At 37.8% G+C, this 20,977-nt stretch overlaps 1 protein-coding gene across 1 annotated transcript in view; it reads right to left on the bottom strand.

Annotated features, from left to right (window-relative positions):
* ARID2 (AT-rich interaction domain 2) overlaps positions 1–20,977 on the bottom strand; it is a 92,476-nt gene that overhangs the window by 2,483 nt on the left and 69,016 nt on the right. Inside the window, 7 exon segments of the mRNA XM_008632770.2 lie at positions 714–805; positions 897–1,020; positions 5,356–5,441; positions 5,541–5,679; positions 11,428–11,576; positions 19,081–20,245; positions 20,247–20,977. Coding sequence (XP_008630992.1) covers positions 714–805; positions 897–1,020; positions 5,356–5,441; positions 5,541–5,679; positions 11,428–11,576; positions 19,081–20,245; positions 20,247–20,977 — 2,486 coding nt within the window.

The raw sequence follows: 20,977 nt of genomic DNA, 5'->3' as shown, positions 1-20,977 counted from the left end.
CCTTCTCATTAGAAATCATTACTTCTGTTATTATGAAGCTGAACTAATGCAAAACAAAACCAAGAAAAGACTCAGCTTGTAAGTTCTTGGAAAAAACCAAGAAGCAGCATGCATGGTGATCACTGGCACAGTAACTAACTACTACTTTTTTATCAAAAAGAACATTTCCTGCTTAGAACCATGAGTCAATGTTGGATTATTTACTTACTGAAGGATCAGTCTACAAGTAAAAGGAAAGCTGGGTCATTTATTAGCATTAACCCAAGTTTGGAGAGGAAAGCAACAGAGAGGCAGCAAGTATGAAACACAACTGTGTCCCTGCACGACTTAAGACAACGTTTCTAAGAGCTCGTTTTCCTCTTTCTCAGGTGAATTTAAAAGGTATTGCCAGTGGGAAGTTGCTTACACAAGAATTAATTTTCAGAGTCATGCAGTACTGCTCTGGAGGAAAAGGGACATCATATGTCTCCTACAATTTAACCTGCCAAATTTGTGAGCCACTTTTCAAAAGTCTGGATCACAAATACTGTCTTTAGGGAAGATGACACAGCATTTGTGTGGGGAAGTACACAGGGCAAAAGTGACAGAGAAATTGTACTGTCGGTATACTTACTGGGGTTTTTAAAGATAGGTAAAACCTACCTATTGTTTGGTACTGAAAAGAACAGAAACAACAATGCTCACTGATAGCAGAAAAATTATACAATGCTTACCTGCGACCACATTCTGAATATTTACCAATATTTTTTAATATTAAGGCAGCTGTTAATCGGATGTGTTTAGTTATTGGTCCCTCTTTTTCATCCTATGGAAGTAAAGACAAAAAAAATGTAAAAGCCCAGCAGTTAATAGCAGGCAATAATTACTATCTAACACTTGATTCAAACAATACTAACTGTGAAATCTCTGAAGACAAGGTTTCTTGATCCTCTCCTTAATGCCATTAGGGCAGCACTCGGATGATTCACAATGGCCTTCTGTGCTCTGGGAGTAGAGGCAGTACCCCCTGCAGCTGGCTGCCTACATTAGTAAAGAAAGAATTAATAAAAATAAGCTTTGTGCTGCTTTCTAGATGATTAACAACTCGGAAAATCTATTTTACGATTTTTAACCTATCTGAACAGAGACACAAAGATCCGTTAATACTTGGTGCTGATACATGATTGCTTCCATAGAGATAAGCCTTATTGTAAAACCTTCAGAAGAGTCATGCACTTTATTTTATGTGAAAAAACACTTCTCTTGAAGAAGTACTGCTCATCCTCCATGACATTTGTGATGCAAAAGTAATAAATTGTACTAGTAACACTGCCACTTCCTGAAGCGTACCAATTTAAAGGAATGTTTTATCAGACAGGAACTGTGATAGCAGCTATGCAAATGCCATCTGAGATTTGGCCAGAGAAGGTCCTGAAAGTATAGCTACTCAAAACTTGACACAGCTGATTGGGACCATTAGATGCTAAGACAATATAAAATATATATTAACTGGGATTAGTGAGGAGTAATATAAAATAACGTAAGTTATGTTCTAGGACATAAAACAAGTGATTGTTAAATCAGATCAAACATCTGTAAAACCCATTACCTGTTACTGCAACTTTTAGACTGAGATTAATGAATTAAGCAGGGTATAACAAACACAGCAGAAGCAATTTCTCCATTTTCAGTATTAACACTGAAGTCAAAGCTCTATTTCATGTAAAAACTTGGAAATTACTCGTAACATCAGAGTTCAGAATGTATAAATATGCAACTTCACTTAATGAGTTAGACTCATAATGTCATCCTAAAAAACAATTTGCAGTATTAGTGGCGAAAAACATCACCACACTTCAGTACTTTGAACAATATTATTATGAAGTCTTTTAATACCCTAGAACCTGGTTAAGAAGTACAAGCAGTGCTTACTTGTAAACGTAGCAAAAATCAAATGTAAATATTATATTTTTTGAATGAAAGCCTGTACGAGTTTTATTTAAGTATCTTATACTGAAATATTCTAAGAATAAAACTTGAATTCTCTATTTAAAAATAGAGACTTTCCTAGTAATCTGAGGTTCTAACAGCAAGGAAGCCCAGCTAAAAATTAAGATGTAGTAACAGGCAGACCCCTCCCTAAAACCTTAGCTCATAAACACTCTGTCATCCTCCCCAAATGGAAATAAAATAATATATATAATGTAATATAAAAAAAATATTATATATGAAATAAATAAAAAGCTTTATGAAGTTAAAGGAGAATGGCAGGGGCTGAATTAAGAAATTGGTGGGCAATGACATGTTTATAGAAGATCAAGTACCACAGTAAAAGAATTATTGTCTTCATTTGTAATTTCTGTAACATTTTTGTTTTCCTTGTATTGAGAAAGCACAAGGATTCATCAGTGGAGGCTGCTCCGGACATCTCTCTTCAACAGTTATCATGCCATATTTTAGAAAGCTGAAGTACTATTGCCTTGATTTTAGAAATATTGAAAAAGAGACAACTGCAATAAATTAGGAAGATAATAAAAAATTATATTCTCTTTTTAAGTTTGAAGAAAAAAGAAACTGATAAAAAGTTATTGAGACATCAAGTGGACTGACTTGTGTTTGCAGGAAAGTATCTCTCTCCTGAAACATCTAGATTTAATTTCTTTAATTGTATTATCAACTTAACTTCAAACCATACCATTTATGGTTGTGATGTAGTTATCTCCTGCCCGACTCCCACAGAGCATGAAGAATAATCACCTTTGCTTCAGTGGCAACAAGGAAAAAACAATTACCATGAATCCAAAAGGATTCCAATGCATAAAGCTACAGTCAACATACAGTTAAATTGCTAGTGCTACCTGACCTTCCAGAATGCAATATTCAGCTACCTCTGAAAACCAGAAGAGGAAGAATTAAAATAATAAAACTTCAAAACTAAGGAAATACAGAATTAAGGTACAAAACCACCTCTGTAATGCAGCTTTACATTGCCTAACTGGTTCTAGCAAAAGCCATTACAGATTTTTTCAAGTGTGTATGGTGTTATCATAGAGAGAAAGGATGATCAGGGAACGGGGCCTTGTATACTGCGTTCCACATTTTACTTCCAGCACTGGTAACACCCACGATCTGCAGTCTCTGAGGTAGTTGTAAGTTTTACTAAATGGTGAGGAATTAAGTGAAGAAAGTTCACCTAATAAATGCCAGAAGTTGATGACCTAAACATGCTTTATCTCAGTACCAGGTTTTTTAAGTTCCTTCAGAGCTCTGTACAAGAGTTTAATAATACGGACTATCAGTCGTGAGCTGATGTATCTGACAAGCTTCTAGGACTCAGCAAAAAGTAAATTAAGCCAAAACCTTGAAAGACAGCTTTCAAACATGAACCTGTAAGGCAGCTTGAGGTGAGCTGTTGGATTGAGCTTAGGGTTTCATTTGACAAGTCATCGATTCTAGAAAGCAAATTATCAAGTCTTGTCTCCCTCATGTAGCTGCCAGATGCTCTTTTCAGCTGTGGGAACAGAACTCTGGGGCAGCGCTGCAAGGTAACGCGGGGGACGTGCTACACTTCACTAAACTCTCCCTGTTTGTTAAGGGAGGAGAGCAAAAATAATGGAAAGGGAACCTTTATGTTTTCACAAGAGAGGGAAGTGTATTAACTGCTGTGAGTACTGACAGAGAAAGGTCTCATCCCTTCCTTTTGTTCCAGCCCACCTCCTGTACTGGTGCTCAACTGACAGCAAGGCAAATAGATTCCACTCACGTGGCAAGCCCACTCTTTTGTTCTATGAGCTTTTTTTTTTAAACAAATTGATTTACCATGCAATCTAGCAAAAACTAAAGCTAGCTCTCTCACGGTAAGCAATGCCCAGCCATGAGAAGCAACAAGGGATGTCAAAGAAAGTCAAAATAGAATCATAGTATCATTTAGGCTGGAAAACACTTCCAGGATCACCAAGTCTAACTATTAACCACTGCCACATCCACCACTAAACCATGTCCCTATGCACCACATCTGCACATCTTTTGAAGACATAAAACATCCTATTTTGAGCAGAGGAATGTTCTCATTTCAATCTGTGTTCTGAAATCACATCCTTAGTATCTTGTGATATTGCAGTCTCAGTATTTTAGCAAGAACTGGTTATGCATGTAAATTCTTGCTTTCTGAATCTGACCTAATTAGGGAATTCTGCCTCAGAAGAGGGGGTGTATGAACAGTTTTTTTCCTATGAGTACCTGTGCCAGTTTAGAAGAAGCTTGTGAGGACACATAGCTACTGGAATGTGCTGAGTGATGGAACATTATGAAAAGGCATAGTTAAGAACACATCATGCTAGTAGATGGTGTCAGCCCTACACTTCCCACTTACCAAGTATTTAAGACTACATTACCATAATTCTTCTTTTTGTGGTTTTCCAAGGTCTGAGTGTCGTTCAATTTAATGAAATGAGGCACCATAAAGCAACTATAAGTCTGTGTTAAGATGGTTTTTTATATTAAAAAATAAAAGGACTCTCAAACTAAATTTCTCAGTTTTCATAACTTGACCTTCTCTGCTGCTTCCAGCAGCTGGGTAGCAATTTTACAAGCCATAGAACAGACTGCAAAAATCTGCCTGGGACCATGCAATTACATCTTTAGCTTGCAACAAAGTGGTTCCAGTCAGTTACTATCAAAGGCCAGGTCTTAACACACTTACACACGTAACTGAACCCTGAACAACTCCATTGATAACACAGCCAGCCCCAAAACCTCACACCAATGGGGTTGCACTCTCCAATATTAATTCCAGATGGTTGAAATCATTCTGAGAAAGAGACGAGCCAAACCTGATTTCAGATAGCAACACAAAATCAGAAGACTCTGAGGAGTCTTTATCCTTTATCTTGCTTGCTTGTTTAAAGGAAAGTTTATTACAACAGTCCCTGGATCAAATCAGCCCAAATTTACACCACAAAACTGTAAGGAATACAGCAAGTTACAAGACAATCCATCTCAGCTGTGTCACACATGAACTTTATACAACAAATAACTTTCCATTTGTATTACAAGCACTTCCCTGTTATAAGGAAAGTTATAAAATGCTGTCCAGTTGGGGAAAAAACCAGGAGAACATGCTGAGAACAATGCTGATTGCAGAGTTTTCACCCATATATTTTAAAGAATTACCTGCTCTTTTTTAAGATAACTGCAACTACATCAGAATCTACTCCCCTTTGTGTCCTTTTTGTCTTACTGGAACGGACCTCAAATTTGATTATGGATTCTTACATATGCAGAGTTTCACCTGATAAGCCAAGTCATAAACAAATTCATTCAATAATTTCTAACTCTCTTATTTTCTCTATTGTTAATAAGGCTCAAGTCTCTTACTTATTGGAAGGCTTCTGATTTCCGGCTTGTCCATGTTCATCTTGCTTTAATCCTGCAAGCAAAGCATCTCTGGAACAGTGCTTATCCTGTTTGGGGAAAAGAGAAAGACAGTAAGAAAGGTGTGTGGAAATTTACCATGAAATTCCTACTGTTTTCTGAAGTAATATGTGAAAGAAAATCTGCACCTGTAAATGGGTAATGAAGGAAAACCTCTGCCGCTGGAAAGGTTCACATCCCTCCCATAAGCACTGCCCTGGGTAGACATCTTTTCCTCCATGTTCAGTTGCTGCATGATAGAAAACCTGTGATGGTGTCTGAAACCACCTACAAAAAGAGGGAGGGGAATTTAATTTTTTTTTCCCCAGTTAATGGTGAGGTACAAATATAACAAGCATCAACTCATATGGTTAACTTTTATTTTTTTCTGAACTGAGACATGCACTGACAAATGAAAAGTTGTAAAAGTTTAAAGGGAAAAACATGTACATGTATTACCAGTGAGCTACCAATAAATGCCAGTATGATTTTTCCAAATCTGATTGAAATATCGTGGGTTCTACATACACTTCACCAACAAAATAATGCTAACGTTAATTCCAATACACCCATTCTCTGCAATACAAGCAAAATACAGCAACAAACTACGAACAGCTAAACCAGATGAGGTTCTTGTATTCCTTTTCCCATTTTTCTTCTTTGCTGGCAGTCACACTCAGACCTTATTTCAATCTGATCAACTTGGTGGTCCTCCTCTGCACTCATTCCAGCAGGTCGATATCCTTCCTGGGTTGAGGACCCCAGAGCTGGATGCAGCTCTGCAGGTGGGGTATCACTGGGGCAGAATCACCTCCCTTGACCATTTGATCACATCTCTTCTGATGCAACCCAGAACACAACTGACTTTCTGTGCTGCAAGCACACATGGCTGGGTCATGTCCAGCCTCTCCTCCATCAGCACCCCCGAGTCCTTCTCAGCAGGGCTGCTCTGATCTGTTCATCCCCAGCCTGTGTTGATACCAGGGGTTGCCCTGACCCACGTGCAGCACCTGGCACTTGGCCTTGTCAAACCACATGAGATTCCCATGGGCCCACTGCTCCAGCTTGTCCAGGTCCCTCTGGATGGCATCCCGTCCATCAGGTGTGTCAACTGCACCACTCAGCTCGGTGTCATCTGCAAACTTGCTGAGGGTGCACTTGATGCCTTCATCCCTGTCATTAATGAAGATATTAAGTAACACTGGTCCCAGTGCAGACCCCTGAGGGACAGCATGTGTCACTGATGTCCATCGAGACTCTAAGCCATTGATCACCACCCTCTGCATGTGACTGTCCAACCAATTTCTAATCCATCTAACAGTCCATTTACCAAATCCATCTCCTTCCAGCTTAGAAGAAGGATGTTGTGGGGCACCATGTCAAAGGCTTTACAGAAGTCTAGATAAATGACATCTGTAGTCCTTCCCTTATCCTCTGATGTACTTACTCCTACACAGAAAGCCACTATGTTGGTCAGACAGGATCCTTTGGTGAAGCCATGCTAGCTTTGTTTGTTTGTTACCCGTTCACCAGCAGGGGTACACCTCCTTTGACCCTCCTTTTCTGATTAATGTACCTGTGCAAGCCCTTCCTGTTATTCTTTGCATACCTTGCCAGGTCCAGCTCCGGTTTTGCCAGCTCTGATCCACTCCCTTCTCCCCATGGATCCCACTAACAATCTCCCTTAACAGCTGGAAGTCTACCTTCTTAAAGTTCAAGAGCCTGACTTTACTCCTTACGTGACCTATATTTCTCAAGACTGCAAACTCTACCAATGCATGACTGTTGCAACCTAGGCTACCTCCAATCTCATGTACATAAAGGATGTGCTGTTGTAACATATATAAGATGGTAAAGGAGAATCACTGTATTTCAAAAACCATGACATGAAAATAGTGAATGACTCAAAGCACTGAGGTTTTTTTTAGCCTATATATACACCTTAAAAAGTATCTCAGACGTTACAAATCAAGCCCCTTACTCCAACAGAGGAAAAAATGGCCAAAAGATTTAGCTGCTTAAAATTCACTTCAATACCCCTAACCCAGCTCATCAACACCCAGTTAATGCTTGGACCAAAGAGATCTAGAAACCTAGCTGCTGCTATTTGGGAAGTCATTGCCACCAGCTGTCCTCACACACTTGGTGGAGAGATGACACTGGTGCACAGTCTTACCAAAGAGGAAACACCTGCACCCACCTCAGCCACTCTGGTTCACATGCCAGGACTTGAGTTTCAGTTATAAGAAAAGTATGTGTGACTGAACTAACTGGGCTGAACAGTGCCAAGAGGAGATGACCTCCCACCACAGACCTACTCCAAGCAGCCAAAGATGTAGCAACATCTACAACCCACAGCAGTCATTTATGGACAAGTCCAAGTCAGGACTCTCAGCTTATGAATAGCAGATCAGTCAGTGCTTTGATCCAGCCACCTCCTTCAACATTCCATTACTCATTTCAGTAGTGTCCATTATGCAAACACACTTGCAACTAATACCTAGGTTTAAGTGTACAGATACTGATACCTGAGCACTATAAAGGCATCAAACCCACAGGTAAGTCTTAGTTATAAACTGAATGCTACTGCAATAACTGCCTGTAATACAATTACCTTCTGCAATAAATACTACTCTCTTTAAAAGCACTCATCTTTTACATGCCAGTCACCTCTTACTGAAGGGAAGCCGAGAAGGAGAAATACCTGCCTCTTGCTGTTGGTCCAGATAACCCATAGTAGGAAATGAAAATAAAATGTTTTACACTACACTGGCTCAACAGCAGGTGTTTCAGAGGACAGAAAAACGTCTTTCCACAATAAAGGGGAATCAGCTTAAGCCTGGCACTAACCATTTTATGAATAATTTCTGGCAGAGATGAAACAAATTTCATGGCCTAAGTGAAATCCAAAATACAGTGCAAAACATTTCATTCAACATGGCAAGGCTTCAGAAAAATAAAGCTATTTTAGCTATGTTGGCTCATTCACTGTTTAATATATTCAGTGTTATACACTTGAATCACTGATCTAAAAAGATTCAAACTTACTACCATTTTGCAGAGAAAAACTATTTTTCCTTAAAGAAACACCTAACTGTAGTAATAAAAAAAAAGCTTACATACTGACAATATGGTCATTTCAGTCTAGACTCTTGTTTCCACACTTAGTTCATCCATGGTTCTGTTCAGCTGCTGAACAGAACATTAATAGCTGACTTGACAAACACTGGAGATTCAATAGCATTTTCAATTTACTTTTTAAATACAAAACAATTCAAGAGCAGACATCTGCCTACCTGTGAAACAAAACAGCAGCTTTTAAATTAAGTTGCATACAATTAGCAGTACTTGCAGACAGCTGAATTTCAAAGGAAAACACCTACTTTGTTAATCCTTAATGCAAAGTAATGTGCTGACACCTTTTAGAATTTTACTTCCACCTCAGATACTAAATCTGAGCACATCTGCCAGAGGCCAATCATTTCAACTCTTTGCATAATTCACCCTCATCTCACTGTAGTCTTTAAACACTACTAAACCTGTGGCATTTCAAATCTTGGTCTAATGTTTCCTAATTCAGTTCTAAAAAAGCCCAAACCAAATCACCAACACACACCGCTGGAATGTTGCTGACCGGAGCAGCCAAATTCATCAGTAGGAAAAGAACATACTATTTTATTTATTTGTATTTATTCTGCTTCTCAGTAAAATGCTTAAGGCCTTCACTGACTTCTGCATTGCATCTTTGAAGGGAAATAAAATGCTTATATTTTTTGAGAATTAAACTGAAGAACATGCATAAAGAAACAGGTGAAAATTACTGTTTCAAGTGTAACTCCTTTCATATCTTTCCAGTTAGCTATGGATATCACAAAAAATCCCAGTATTCTATCATTCTACTGTGATGAAACTGCCTGCTTAATCCTGGGGAAAAAAAATTGCTACGCAATCGAGAATGAAACCAAGAAGTGAATGTAAAGTTCACACAGACTAATGACCCACTCAAAACAATCTTCTTGTTTCCCCCTTAAACTACTCAAAAACATCTAAGATTGAGAACTATAAATAAAAAAAGAACAGGCAGCAATTACAGAATTTTCTTTATGTCTAACAGAAGTGGGAAGTCTACAGGAGATTTGATACATCTGTTTTTAATCAGGCTGTTCAAGGAATATGAATAAACAACATAAATATTTGAGGAAAATACTAACTTAACATTTTGGTTCTCTCTTCACAGAGAACATCGAGTGTAATGTTTATCTAAATTGGTTTTAGGCTGGGACTGAAATAACTATTTTAGAAGTGACAGCATAAAAACAAGAGCTATGTGTAATGTGAACTAGATCTATTAATGCAAAAATCTCTGAAAGCTTTTGAAAATAATGCCATTTAACCATGAACGAAAAGCAGTACAGGAAGTGACAGCCAGATAAACTAAAGCAACAAAAATTATACACTAGGCTTGGAATAAAATACAGAGATCAATGGCCTTGCAGCCCTTAACTTCAGTCTCAGGTAAACTTTCTGGCATAGTATTTTAAGACAGTCTTGACTACAAAAAGACTGATAATGTAAGGTAATTTAATAGTATTGCTCCTCCTCTTGCTCCAACACCGCTCATCCTATGTAACTTTAGAGATGGAAGGAAGTTGGTGACTTATACTTTGAAATTAGTTCAGCAAACTCTTCGACACGTTATAAGCTGGAAAGGCTTCTGCTGTGAAACTGCCCCAGCCTTTCGTTTCAGCCTCAATGCAACCCACCTGTACCTACGTGGGAGTTAATGCATCTGTTGTGCAGCCAGTAGACCATGGCTCTATGGTTCCATTTATTAGCAGTAAGGGAGGAAACTACAAAGTAAGTAAAGGCTTACATATATTTCTTACATAGAGAAGTGTCACCTATCAAAGAAAGAAAAACCACTTTTAAAGTGAAAATAGTGCAGTGATTCAAAAGGTGCCAGATCTCTATGTATTGCATTGACTGAATGACCTCAGAATTACGTTTGCAAGGAACGAAAGAAACAGAAATTACACCTTCAGGGGTTTCATACTAACTGGCATTCAGTATTCCTACAATTCTGTTCAAATGCCTTATTTTTACTATCAGTTCCAAACATTCAAACTTCTCCATCTTTTCATCCCAATTTTCTGAATTTCCCACCAGCTTTCTGTCAAATCAGCTTTATGCTCCCTTTGTCATCCTACAGCAATGAGGCCTCTCACTCTTTTTCATCCTGTATTTTATGCAATTTTTCTCAGTCACAATTTGTCTCCAGTTTTCAAAGTGGCTATTTGACAACTACCTTTTTTTCACCAATCTCTGCCCTTAGCCAGAAACTAAGCATATTCACAAACCTAATTTATTTTAAAAATTGGTGTCAAGATACACATATTTTTAACAAGAGTTGTATCAATTTTTTATAAGCCTATATCGAAATGTCTGCTAGTTCACTCCTCTCTAAGAACAACAGCAGCAATAAAAAAACCATTAAATCATGGCTGTCTCGTCTTAAGGCTTAATTTCTATTTGCTTCCTTTCATGACAATGGTGTCCTCTGGCACACAAATGGTATAATTACCAAAATTAGTCATAAGCTAAATAAGACTGTGACCAGGACACTGAATTGCAACACCCTGCTCTTGCAAAACTGGAAACACAAGAAAATGTAAGGACATGATTTGTAACTGCAGTACAGGAACTATTTTTATATTTGCAACACAGAGAACAAGTTTCAGAGCTCAGAATGTTTTTAAACTTAACTACACAACTATTTCATTTGTTACTGAAGAATCAATATACTACAGGAAAGCCACATAATACTCATTTTATGCTCTGAAGTATAATTGAGAGCAGTTAAGTGTCTTGCCTTCCCCCATCGCATTCAGTTTCCTCAACACTTTTCCCTTTTTCTTTTCCCCACTGACGAAGTAAAAGGTAACTTAAGGAAACAGAATGGATGGAACTTGAAGAATCACCTTCTATGTACAAGCATCTGTTACATATCAGTAAAGGGTAAATAAAGGAGCCATTTACTTTTTACAAGATTGCCACAGACACATGAAGTTCTGTCCAGGTTTTTTCATTTGCTCTGCATGTTGACTTGCTGCAGTGTATGAAGGTGGCTGCAAATTCATCTGCTGGCCCTGCACTTGAACTGTGGGTATCGACGTTGCAGGTGTGCTCTGTAGAAAAAGTTAAAACAATTTTAAACAGGGCTTATTTCTAGACTTGACATACAGTTTACCGGTTGTTGAAAGACTTCTTGTTTTACACCTTAATCCACCACAGGTGTTCAATTTTTAATACTCTGAACTCTGAATAAGCATTAGTAAAACACAGTAACGCGAGGGACATACAACTTTTACACTGTAGTACTTATGCAGAGCTTTCTAACATTCAAATAATAAACTTTATGCTCAAATTCAAATACAGAATTATGACTGCAAATAAATTTCTCAAGGGCACTAGTGGAGCAAAGGTTAACATTATTTTTCAAACACTTTGTTGTTATTTAAGAAAAGAAAAAAGCCCAGGCAAACTCAAGTCATTGCAGTATCATCAGCATAGTGAATAGCACCACATGCTCAGAATGCCTGAAGATGCTGTACAACTTGTACACAATGAAAAGAGAAACATTTCAGAAAGGAAAATGATGCTCCCCTTGCTCCCCTGCAATATAACAAGACACTTAATACTCAATTAAAATTTTCTTTGAAATTACCTAAAAATACATAAACCCAAACCAATTTTATTTCTTTTCTGAATAACAGATACTGAATGCTGAACTTTCCATTTCAAAACAGTGTTTGGGTTAGAATATTGTTTCTCTTCTTTTTTTCCTGGAAGGGTCTGGTCAGCAAGACGTTTATAAGGATGATGGCAGTAGAAAAATTAAGCTTTTGAATATTATTTAGAGATGAAGGCCTAACATCCTTTCCTTTCCCACTGTTTGAGAATGTTCACACTCTAAAGAGACCAAATAAAATTACTTTCACGTCTATTTAAGAATATTCTAAGGAAACACTTTCAAATGGTGCACACAAAATGGTCTGGTTAGATCTTTACAGCACTGTTACTGAGTAACTTTAGACTTTCACTACAAAGAAACAAATAGCTAACTGCAAATTCTAACATTCATTTGCATGTTCATTTACATTTTCTTCCTGTTGCTTTCTATTGGCATTGTGGACAACAGCAACACAAGGTAGTGGGTTAACAGCTATCGCAGATTATACTACCAGTAACATGACCGAAGGGACAGCAAAAAGCCTGATCAAAAGGAGAACTGTTCCCATATCCAAGCATAAAACATTATAAAAATAAGGCAAAACTCCTGAATACAGCACAACTACTTATGACACCTGTGATCCATCCACATACATGAAAAGTTGTAAGAAAAGACTTGAGTCCATTAGTCGTAGCTACAAACTATTTCTAACTCAGCAATGATTTTCACCTAAAGACCTTTAAGCTATTTCACAGAATGGGTAATGAATCCTTCACAAAATAGCTTTTAACAAAAGGTAAACACAAGCGGAGCCTTTTAATATCAACATCCCCTTAAAAAGGCATTTTTAAAATGAAGTTGCAAGTAAAATAATGGAGTGTCAGCAGTACAGCTTGTTTTGCAACCTTTACTTGGCATCCCAGTATCAACACATTATGATGGTCTTTTATGTGACTTTTTATCCCTGTAGAACTTCTGTCTCATTTAATGTGCTGAAGAGAAAATGAGCTTACTGAATGAATTCAGTATTTCATTTAGTTCTCATCATTCAGTGTGTGGTTCATGTATTATTTACTCCATTCAGAGCAAACCCTGCAATTAATCCAGAATTATGAATTTTCTCAAGGGTTTCTCTGGCAAGCTCTTCTAGTGGGATTCAAAGGTTTTAATACCATCTCATTGAAAATTGTTTATTTTAAATAAGTTGATCGGAGATATACAACACAAAATGTTACATGCTGAAAATGAAAGAGCTCAGAAAGAGAAACAAATTTTCAGGACAAAAAGTTAACATTCAGTTTCCCCTCCCATTTTTTTCCACATTTTTTTTTCCCCAGTGAGAAAAAAAAGCTGATAAATTGAAAAGAAACATGTAAAATAGTTGCTGTTGCTTAAAATTCTCTTCTTACTGCTCTACTATGAAGTAGAGAAGTTTCAGTCAAACTTGGTGGACAGAACTTCCATGTATTTTTAAAGAAAAATCCATTGCTTGCCTATCAGCTTTGGTGATTGTATTTTTAAATCTACACAAAAAGCAAAGTTACATTTGCTTTCCTAGCATTTTTTATTTTATTTTAGAAACAAAAGTTTTACATTCAAACATCACGAAGCTTTCTTCTTTTCATTCAAGAGATCAGAAAGACTGCTAATTTTTGGGTTCCTTTTCCCCCTATTGTCATTTATCAGTTTAGTAATGCATAACACATGGCCTATCACTGAAATTAGGTATAGCCTTTGTTTTTCAGAAACAAACTCCTTTTTCTCCCAGAAATATACCTAGAATTACTTGCTATGTGCTACCTACTTTACAGTACATATGCAAAGATTATGTAAATTCACCTATTTCTTTAACATACAGAATGATGACAGACATTAACTTTCCCTAATGAAGTCTTTCTGAGAAAAGTAACATTGAAAAGTCTTTCCCTGGGATATAAGATTTCAGAAAATTTCCTCCTCTAGCAAAAACATTTAATGAATCCATGTTTCCCAAGAAATGCCCAGTACTCCTGTACACTTGAAAGCACTTCATGACATCCTTTTATAATCAAATTAGACCTCTCCATGATACAATTTGCAATTGCCACCACTTAGCCCTTTTGTCACAGGATCTTGGGACTGAAAGGTACCTCTAGAGCAGCATAACCTATCTCAGTAGGGTTTGCATTCAACTCTAAAGTACACAAATACAAACCCTTAATGCCTGTACAGTCTACTTACAGAGCAGATACTACAGCCTACGTTTAATAAGCAGGTAGAGATTTTACATCTAGATTGGGTTGACTTTAGACTGAGGTATTGGAAAGGGGGAGGAAGTCTAGCCTGGTCATGAAAACCAACAGTACAACTAAGATCTTTCTGCTAACTACAATGGACTGTTTACAAATATGTTAATTTAATTTTATGCACAAGAGCTCCTACATTTGGGCACATGAGCTCCCTGTGTGGTAGGAATAACAAACCCTGTGAGCTGGGGCCAGAAGTGGCCTCCACTTACATTTCACAGAACCCACGATACTATTCCCCTTATGCATGAACAGATAACTATTTTATCATACCTGCCCATTTTATTTAAAAGGCCTACTGTGCTACCAGCAAGAGAACACTGCACATCCCAGTGCGTTGGGGATTCTGTTGATGTGTAGAGCCATATGCAGTTTAAAAGCATTAAGCTGCAATTTTTTCCCCACCATTAATATGTGCACACCCACTGGAAATAAATGTAATTTAAACAAATACAGTTAGTTATTAGTAAAAATATTTTTTAAGTATAGTAGGATTTACAGCTTGGTATGACGAAATTTTGTCTAGCTTATTCACGATAATGAACATGTCTATAAAAAGGTAACATGTAAGATGAAAATAGAGCAGAATTTGAGTGTGAGAAAGGGGTCAAGTGGATGACTAGGCACCAAAATAAATGTTCTTTTCTTGTTAGATTACTGAAGTTTATGTCTCCTTGCAACAGTGTGCTTCACAAGTGAAGGGCAATAAAAAGCACAAAGATTCTGTATTTCACTACTTCCAGCTGAGAAACTCATTTGCTCTGTGGCTAGGAATGAATTACACCTCCTGGAGCTGCACACCTGCTTTCTGGTGCATGCTAATTCTCAGCTTTCCAATCAACAGAGAGCAGGAGCAAACAGTCAAGGCCACGCAGATTTTGCCACCTAAATTTCAACACAAGCATGTTTCAAGTGGGCAGCCTTAAGAGAAATGGGCGGACTATTTGTGAGGGGAAGACAGTGATGAGCAAGAAAGTCATTACTTTAAAAGCCAGATGAGGCAATTTAAATCAGATATGCTCAATTCTAAGAACTTGGAGTGATATCAGGGCATTCCTTTAAAACACGCACCAATTGGGGCAAACAAACATGATTATGTTCAACAGATGTTTTGGAGGCGTCTAAAGAGGATAAAGAAAATGTGGCAAAGAAAAGCATACAGATAGGTAATTGCTCATTTCTTTTCCAACCACCAGTCTAGCACAATGCCTCAGGAAAGCAATAAACCAGGAACAGGGAACACCAAAATACAAGGAAGCCAAGAAAGTACAATGCCAGTTCTGTCTCAAGAGTACATTTCATGAACTTACAAAAGATAGATGCAGATATAAGAATAAAATTGCAACACTCCGTGTATCACATGTACCTATTCTGACATAACTAATATATCCCCTTCTTAATCATACTGCAAAATATGAAAAGAAATTTTAAAAAATTCAGTATACGTACAGTTATTTTTCAACAAGCTTTGCTGAGGTATACAATTAACAGTGAATAATCTCAGGTTATATACACAAGATACCTGTATTTGTCTAACTGGATTTCGATGGCACTTACATGGGCTGTCCCGTAAACAGCAAGTATACAATTTTCATTATTTTAATAGGCCACTTAAATTAACATTTTTCCCCAAGTACATAGTAGCATTCCATTTCAAGCTACTATTCATATAATGAAACAAATTTCTCTTAACTTCTACATTCCCTTAAGGATTATTTAATTCTTTCGTGCTTTCCTTAGTTTTCAGATTGCTGTTCCACTCCTGCCCTATTTGGTCATCCTTCCTTATGTTCCAGCATCTTCCTTTCTCCTCTCTGTAGTTCATGACAGCTAATCCTAGTGTAGTTGCATAACCAATACTCCCTTTTCTGTCCTCTGAACCTCTTTTTTCAGTCTTCCTGTTTGGTTTCACTTTTATTAATTTTTTTTTTCTTCTATCCCTTTCATACTTCCCTGCAATACAAGCTATAGCTTAAAATAAAATTTTAAGCTAACAAGCAAACAGGAAATCACACAGTAAAACCTTCAGCAGCTACGTAATTTTGCCATAGCTAGTACCTCTTTATTCTCTGTCCCTCACCATTTTTCTCCACTGGATTGTATTTCTAATAAATTTCACACTGTTTGCAGTAAGAACCATGCTCTCCTTTTTCCTCCGCAAGACAGCCAATATATACTTAGGTACTTCAGAGAGGATAAAACAATGCAGATGCTCAAGTGAAAAAGTGTTCCTCAGCTGCTGCCTTTCAAAAAAGTCAGGGACAAGGAAGCTGCTTATCAGATGAGGAAGACTCAAAATGTGAGGGAGAAAACAGAAGATTACACAAGGCTTAATCTTAAATGAAATCATCACTAAAATTCACACCAAGTTCATGAGAATTTGGCTACATTTCTGGATATTTAAAGATACTCCTAAAAGCAGACTTAATATTGGAAATACCTAGCATCTCCTTTTCCAGAAAAGCAATGGCTATTGCAGCTGCTCAGCAGCTTTGGAGAAAGAAAAAGAGCTGCCCAGGGTGATTTTGGTACCGTTTATAATCCAACATGTTAAAGAAGATAAAGATCTCTGGTAAAGATCTCTGCAAATCTTAAGCCAAACTATGAGGATCACTATATCTGAACAGAGTACTCTAAAATGGGTTGAACTATAAGTCAGTACTTGCAATATTATGATAGACACGATTCATAAATATACAGACAAATGGTTAAGGTAAATAGCTAAAGAATAAATTTCTCACCAAGATCAAAACTAATTAACTCATTTCTCCCACATTTCTGTAATTTTGAAGAAAGGAAGGGCATCCTACAGGATGCAGAATGAGCAAACTTTCAGGTAAGGAGACATTAAACCAAGTTCTTCTGATCTGCAAATTTCTACTGAATGGCAAACCCAGCTGGCAGCATTTCTGTTTGTACAGAAATGAAAAATGTAGTAACTATTAATGACAGTGATACTAGGGATAGTGTAAAACAGAAACTATCAGCACAGAAAATATTTTTTTCTATCCTCCCCTTCTAGTATCATGATACACATTATTGAAATCAAATGAAATAGTCAAATGCAGTACTCCCTTCTCAAAATTCTTAAAATCTGATCATTTAGTAGCTGCTTGAGATGAAACTGCAAATTATTTTCAGGTACATATTGAGGGAATAAATAAACATATTCCATTCAAGAGACACAGCCACACCATTCTGTACTTCAGCCAAATCCTTAGCAAAGCTACAACAGAAATTCAAACTGTGTAACAGGTAAGACACTCGGTGTAAAAAGCAAGGCATAGCTAATACATCCACACTACAGAAAAACTAGCATGTTGTCCCTATGGTGCTAACAGAAACTATTAATTTTGGTCAAATTATTTCTAGTAAGAACAAAAATAAATAACATATCAAAAAACATACAGATCTCCCTCCAACAAAACCTAACTGAAAATTTAGGAGTGAGTTCAAAGGCATTATAAGAATTAACTCTCCGCACTGTTGCAGTTAAAAGCAAAAGGCAGACAAAGTAAAAAAGGAAGGTAACTTGTTTGTTAACTGTTAACCCTGACTTTTGACAACTAGAAAAGTCAAAAGAGTTTTCAGGAGCAACCTAACTTGTCACAGGAAATGAAGTAGCCCTAGCCAGCACTCATCACATTTTGAGTTCTAGGTCTGTGTATCAGGTCTATACCTTCTACTTCATCAAAGGCAAACAAATCCCCAACCAAATAAAAAAAAAGCTAAGAAATAAAAGACCTGTTACTTCAAGGTCAAAATGTACTAACGTACACTCAGGACTTCATTTCCTCTCTCTGGTCTATCAGAACTCTAACTGCCAGACCTATGATTCTATTCTCTTTGCTCCTATTCAGGTTAGGAATGGGTTTTTTTGGAGAGGGATTTTCTATGTACAAAACTAAAATAAATTCTACAGAATGGAATAATCTTAAACATGATTATTTTACTTATTAATACTCCTGATGTCCATACCTCATTTATAGTAAAGTGTTAGGGAGTAACCACTTTCAAAAGGTTTTAAATGAATTCAATCAATCAAGTGAATTAAAAAAAACCAAAAAACAACAAACCCTCTTCAAAGCTTAGCAAACAGAAAAAAAAAAAAAACCCAAAACAATGCTTGTTTTATTGATAAACACTGTAAATATTTTGTAATGAAGAAATGTAAATATTTCAACAAATTTACAAAATAATACTTTCTCCTAACTGTAGTGAATGCACAAAGCAAGACTCTGAAGACCAACTTCAAATGCAAAAACTTCAACTCATTTCAGCCATCCAGATGCAGGTGTGGTTTTTTTCAAAAAAGCATATTCACCCCTCCACAGTGACCAAGAATAAAATGCAGAAATATACAGATGTTTTTACAAGACCATCCAGCAAATCATTGTTTTCAGAACGGTTAATCCTTAAAGGAAGAAAATAGTGAGCAGAAGTTCTTTCCTCACTGTGTATTATCAAGCTACAAATTTTGAATTCCACTATTGTCACAGATACTGAAGAAGTATGTGGTTAAAACTTTAGTCTGTGGAAGAACAGAAAGCATCATTTTCTGAATATTTTAAATACTATGCAAGAGATACCGATCAAGCTCACATTTTCAGCCACGTTATTTCACAGTATTAGTCAGAATCACAGAATAAACATAAAAAGAACACTGCAACATACCTGTGTGACCATGCTTTGTATATACGTGGTTGGATGCTGCTGCTTTTGTTGAACAGCACTTTCTATTGCTACTTTCGCTACAGTGCTTGGATCCGCTCCAGCTGGCACAGCAACCATAGTTGCACTGCAACCAGCATTGTTGGGGTCACTGATTGTAACAATTCTAACTCCTACTTTATTTGGAATTCCTGGAACAGTTTCCCTGTCATTATCCTCTGCTGGCCTCTTTGCAGTTTTGCATTCTGCTGTGCCATTAGTAGACCGAACTTCGGAGGACAGGGTAGACTGGGACACTCTAGGTCCTGAGTGTGGAACTGCTATGATTTGATGCCCCTGTATAACAGAGGCTGTAGATTGTGGTGAGACAACTACACTTGGGCGTTGCTGAGGCACATCTGAATTCAAACTTGAAGCTAGAGGTCCATTAGGTAAATCAGTGTTGGTACCACTAAGTTGCTGGGTTAACAGTTTTGCAGCCTCCTGTGTACCGCTTACAACAGGTGAACTACTCAAAGTTAATACAGGCCCATTAGAAATTCTTTCCCCTTGATCACCTTTGGCAGTATCTTGCTGCGTGGCATCCAAATTCCCTTGTTGTTCCACTGAAGATATCTCACCATTTCCTACATGATTGGAAGTTTTGTGATTTGGAATGTTTTTGCTCAAATGAGAACAATCTCCTTTATCAAAATCACAGATTCCATTAACTAGGGGCTTCTTCAAATCACTTTTAATTTCCTGTGTGTCCGTTTGTTCAAAGTTCTGCTTTCCAGGAGCTCCGTTCTCACCCATTTCTAATGATGGCCCATTACTGACTTGTGAGCACTGATTGGCCTCATTCTGTGTTTTCCCTGAGTTAGAAGGAGGTAGACTGGAGTCACTATACTTTCTCCCATTTAAAAGACTTCCCACCTGCATTTCATTTTCTTTTGCATCCCCATTGCTGGTGTTTGCAGCTCCTCTTCGGCAGGAAGGGTTCTCCATAACTTCAATTTTACGTTCATGAATGTGTAAACCTGTTGCTTCCTTTGCTTCTTCCTCCTTTTGGCAAATTATTTTATCACCTTTGAATGGGGGAGCAGCAGTACACGGTGATTGTCCAGCTGAAGGTGCTTGAGTAGCTGGAAGGGTTTGCACCTGTAGCCCAACTCCTGTCTGTGCTCCCTGCTGGAGCAATGATCTGAGTTGCATTTCCCTGACTCACAGTTGCAGTAGCAAAACTCGTATTTGGCACAACTGTTATCGTAACCTGGTTGCCAGTAGTCCCTTGGAAAATAGTTGCTGGGCTGTTTGAGATCAACTGGCCTGGCAAAATCTGTAAATTAGAAATGGGTACTGTTTGCACTGCCCCTTGGGGCGGGATTGCACCCGGGACCAACTGAACATTTTGCTGTCCAACTAGCAGCTGCTGAGCTGGAGACTGTCCTTGAACTCCAAAACCTGGTGTCTGGTTATTGGCCATCTGATAAACCACCTGAGGGCTAGGAGCTCTTGCATTGTTAGGTGGAGGAATCTGTGGAGCTGGGAGTATAAGCTTCCCCCCTGGAGTTGAGGGGCCTCTTTTTGGAAGAAGCAGTTGTTTTATCAGGCTAGACTCACCAGAGTTGGGCTGGCCAACTCCTGTATTAGCTTGCTGTGATTGAACTTGCATTTGCATCGGTTGTTGTACCTGTACCTGCTGCTGCGATGATGCTGGTGAATGTTGCTGCTGCTGCTGCCTCTTTACAGAAAGCATCTGGCTAACAGTAGGAGGGGGTCCTTGTGACTGAGGAGTGGTAGATGAAGATGACATAACTGTAGGGACTTGATTATTTGTAACCGGACCTGGGGATGGTGAAGATGATGGAGTAATGCTTGGCTGTCCAGCCAACTGTACAGTTTGGCCAGCAGGAATTTA

The sequence above is a fragment of the Corvus brachyrhynchos genome, unplaced genomic scaffold, assembly GCF_000691975.1.
Source record: "Corvus brachyrhynchos isolate BGI_N302 unplaced genomic scaffold, ASM69197v1 scaffold32, whole genome shotgun sequence".
NCBI lineage: Eukaryota > Metazoa > Chordata > Aves > Passeriformes > Corvidae > Corvus > Corvus brachyrhynchos.
This window is presented reverse-complemented; position numbering and strand designations above follow the sequence as displayed.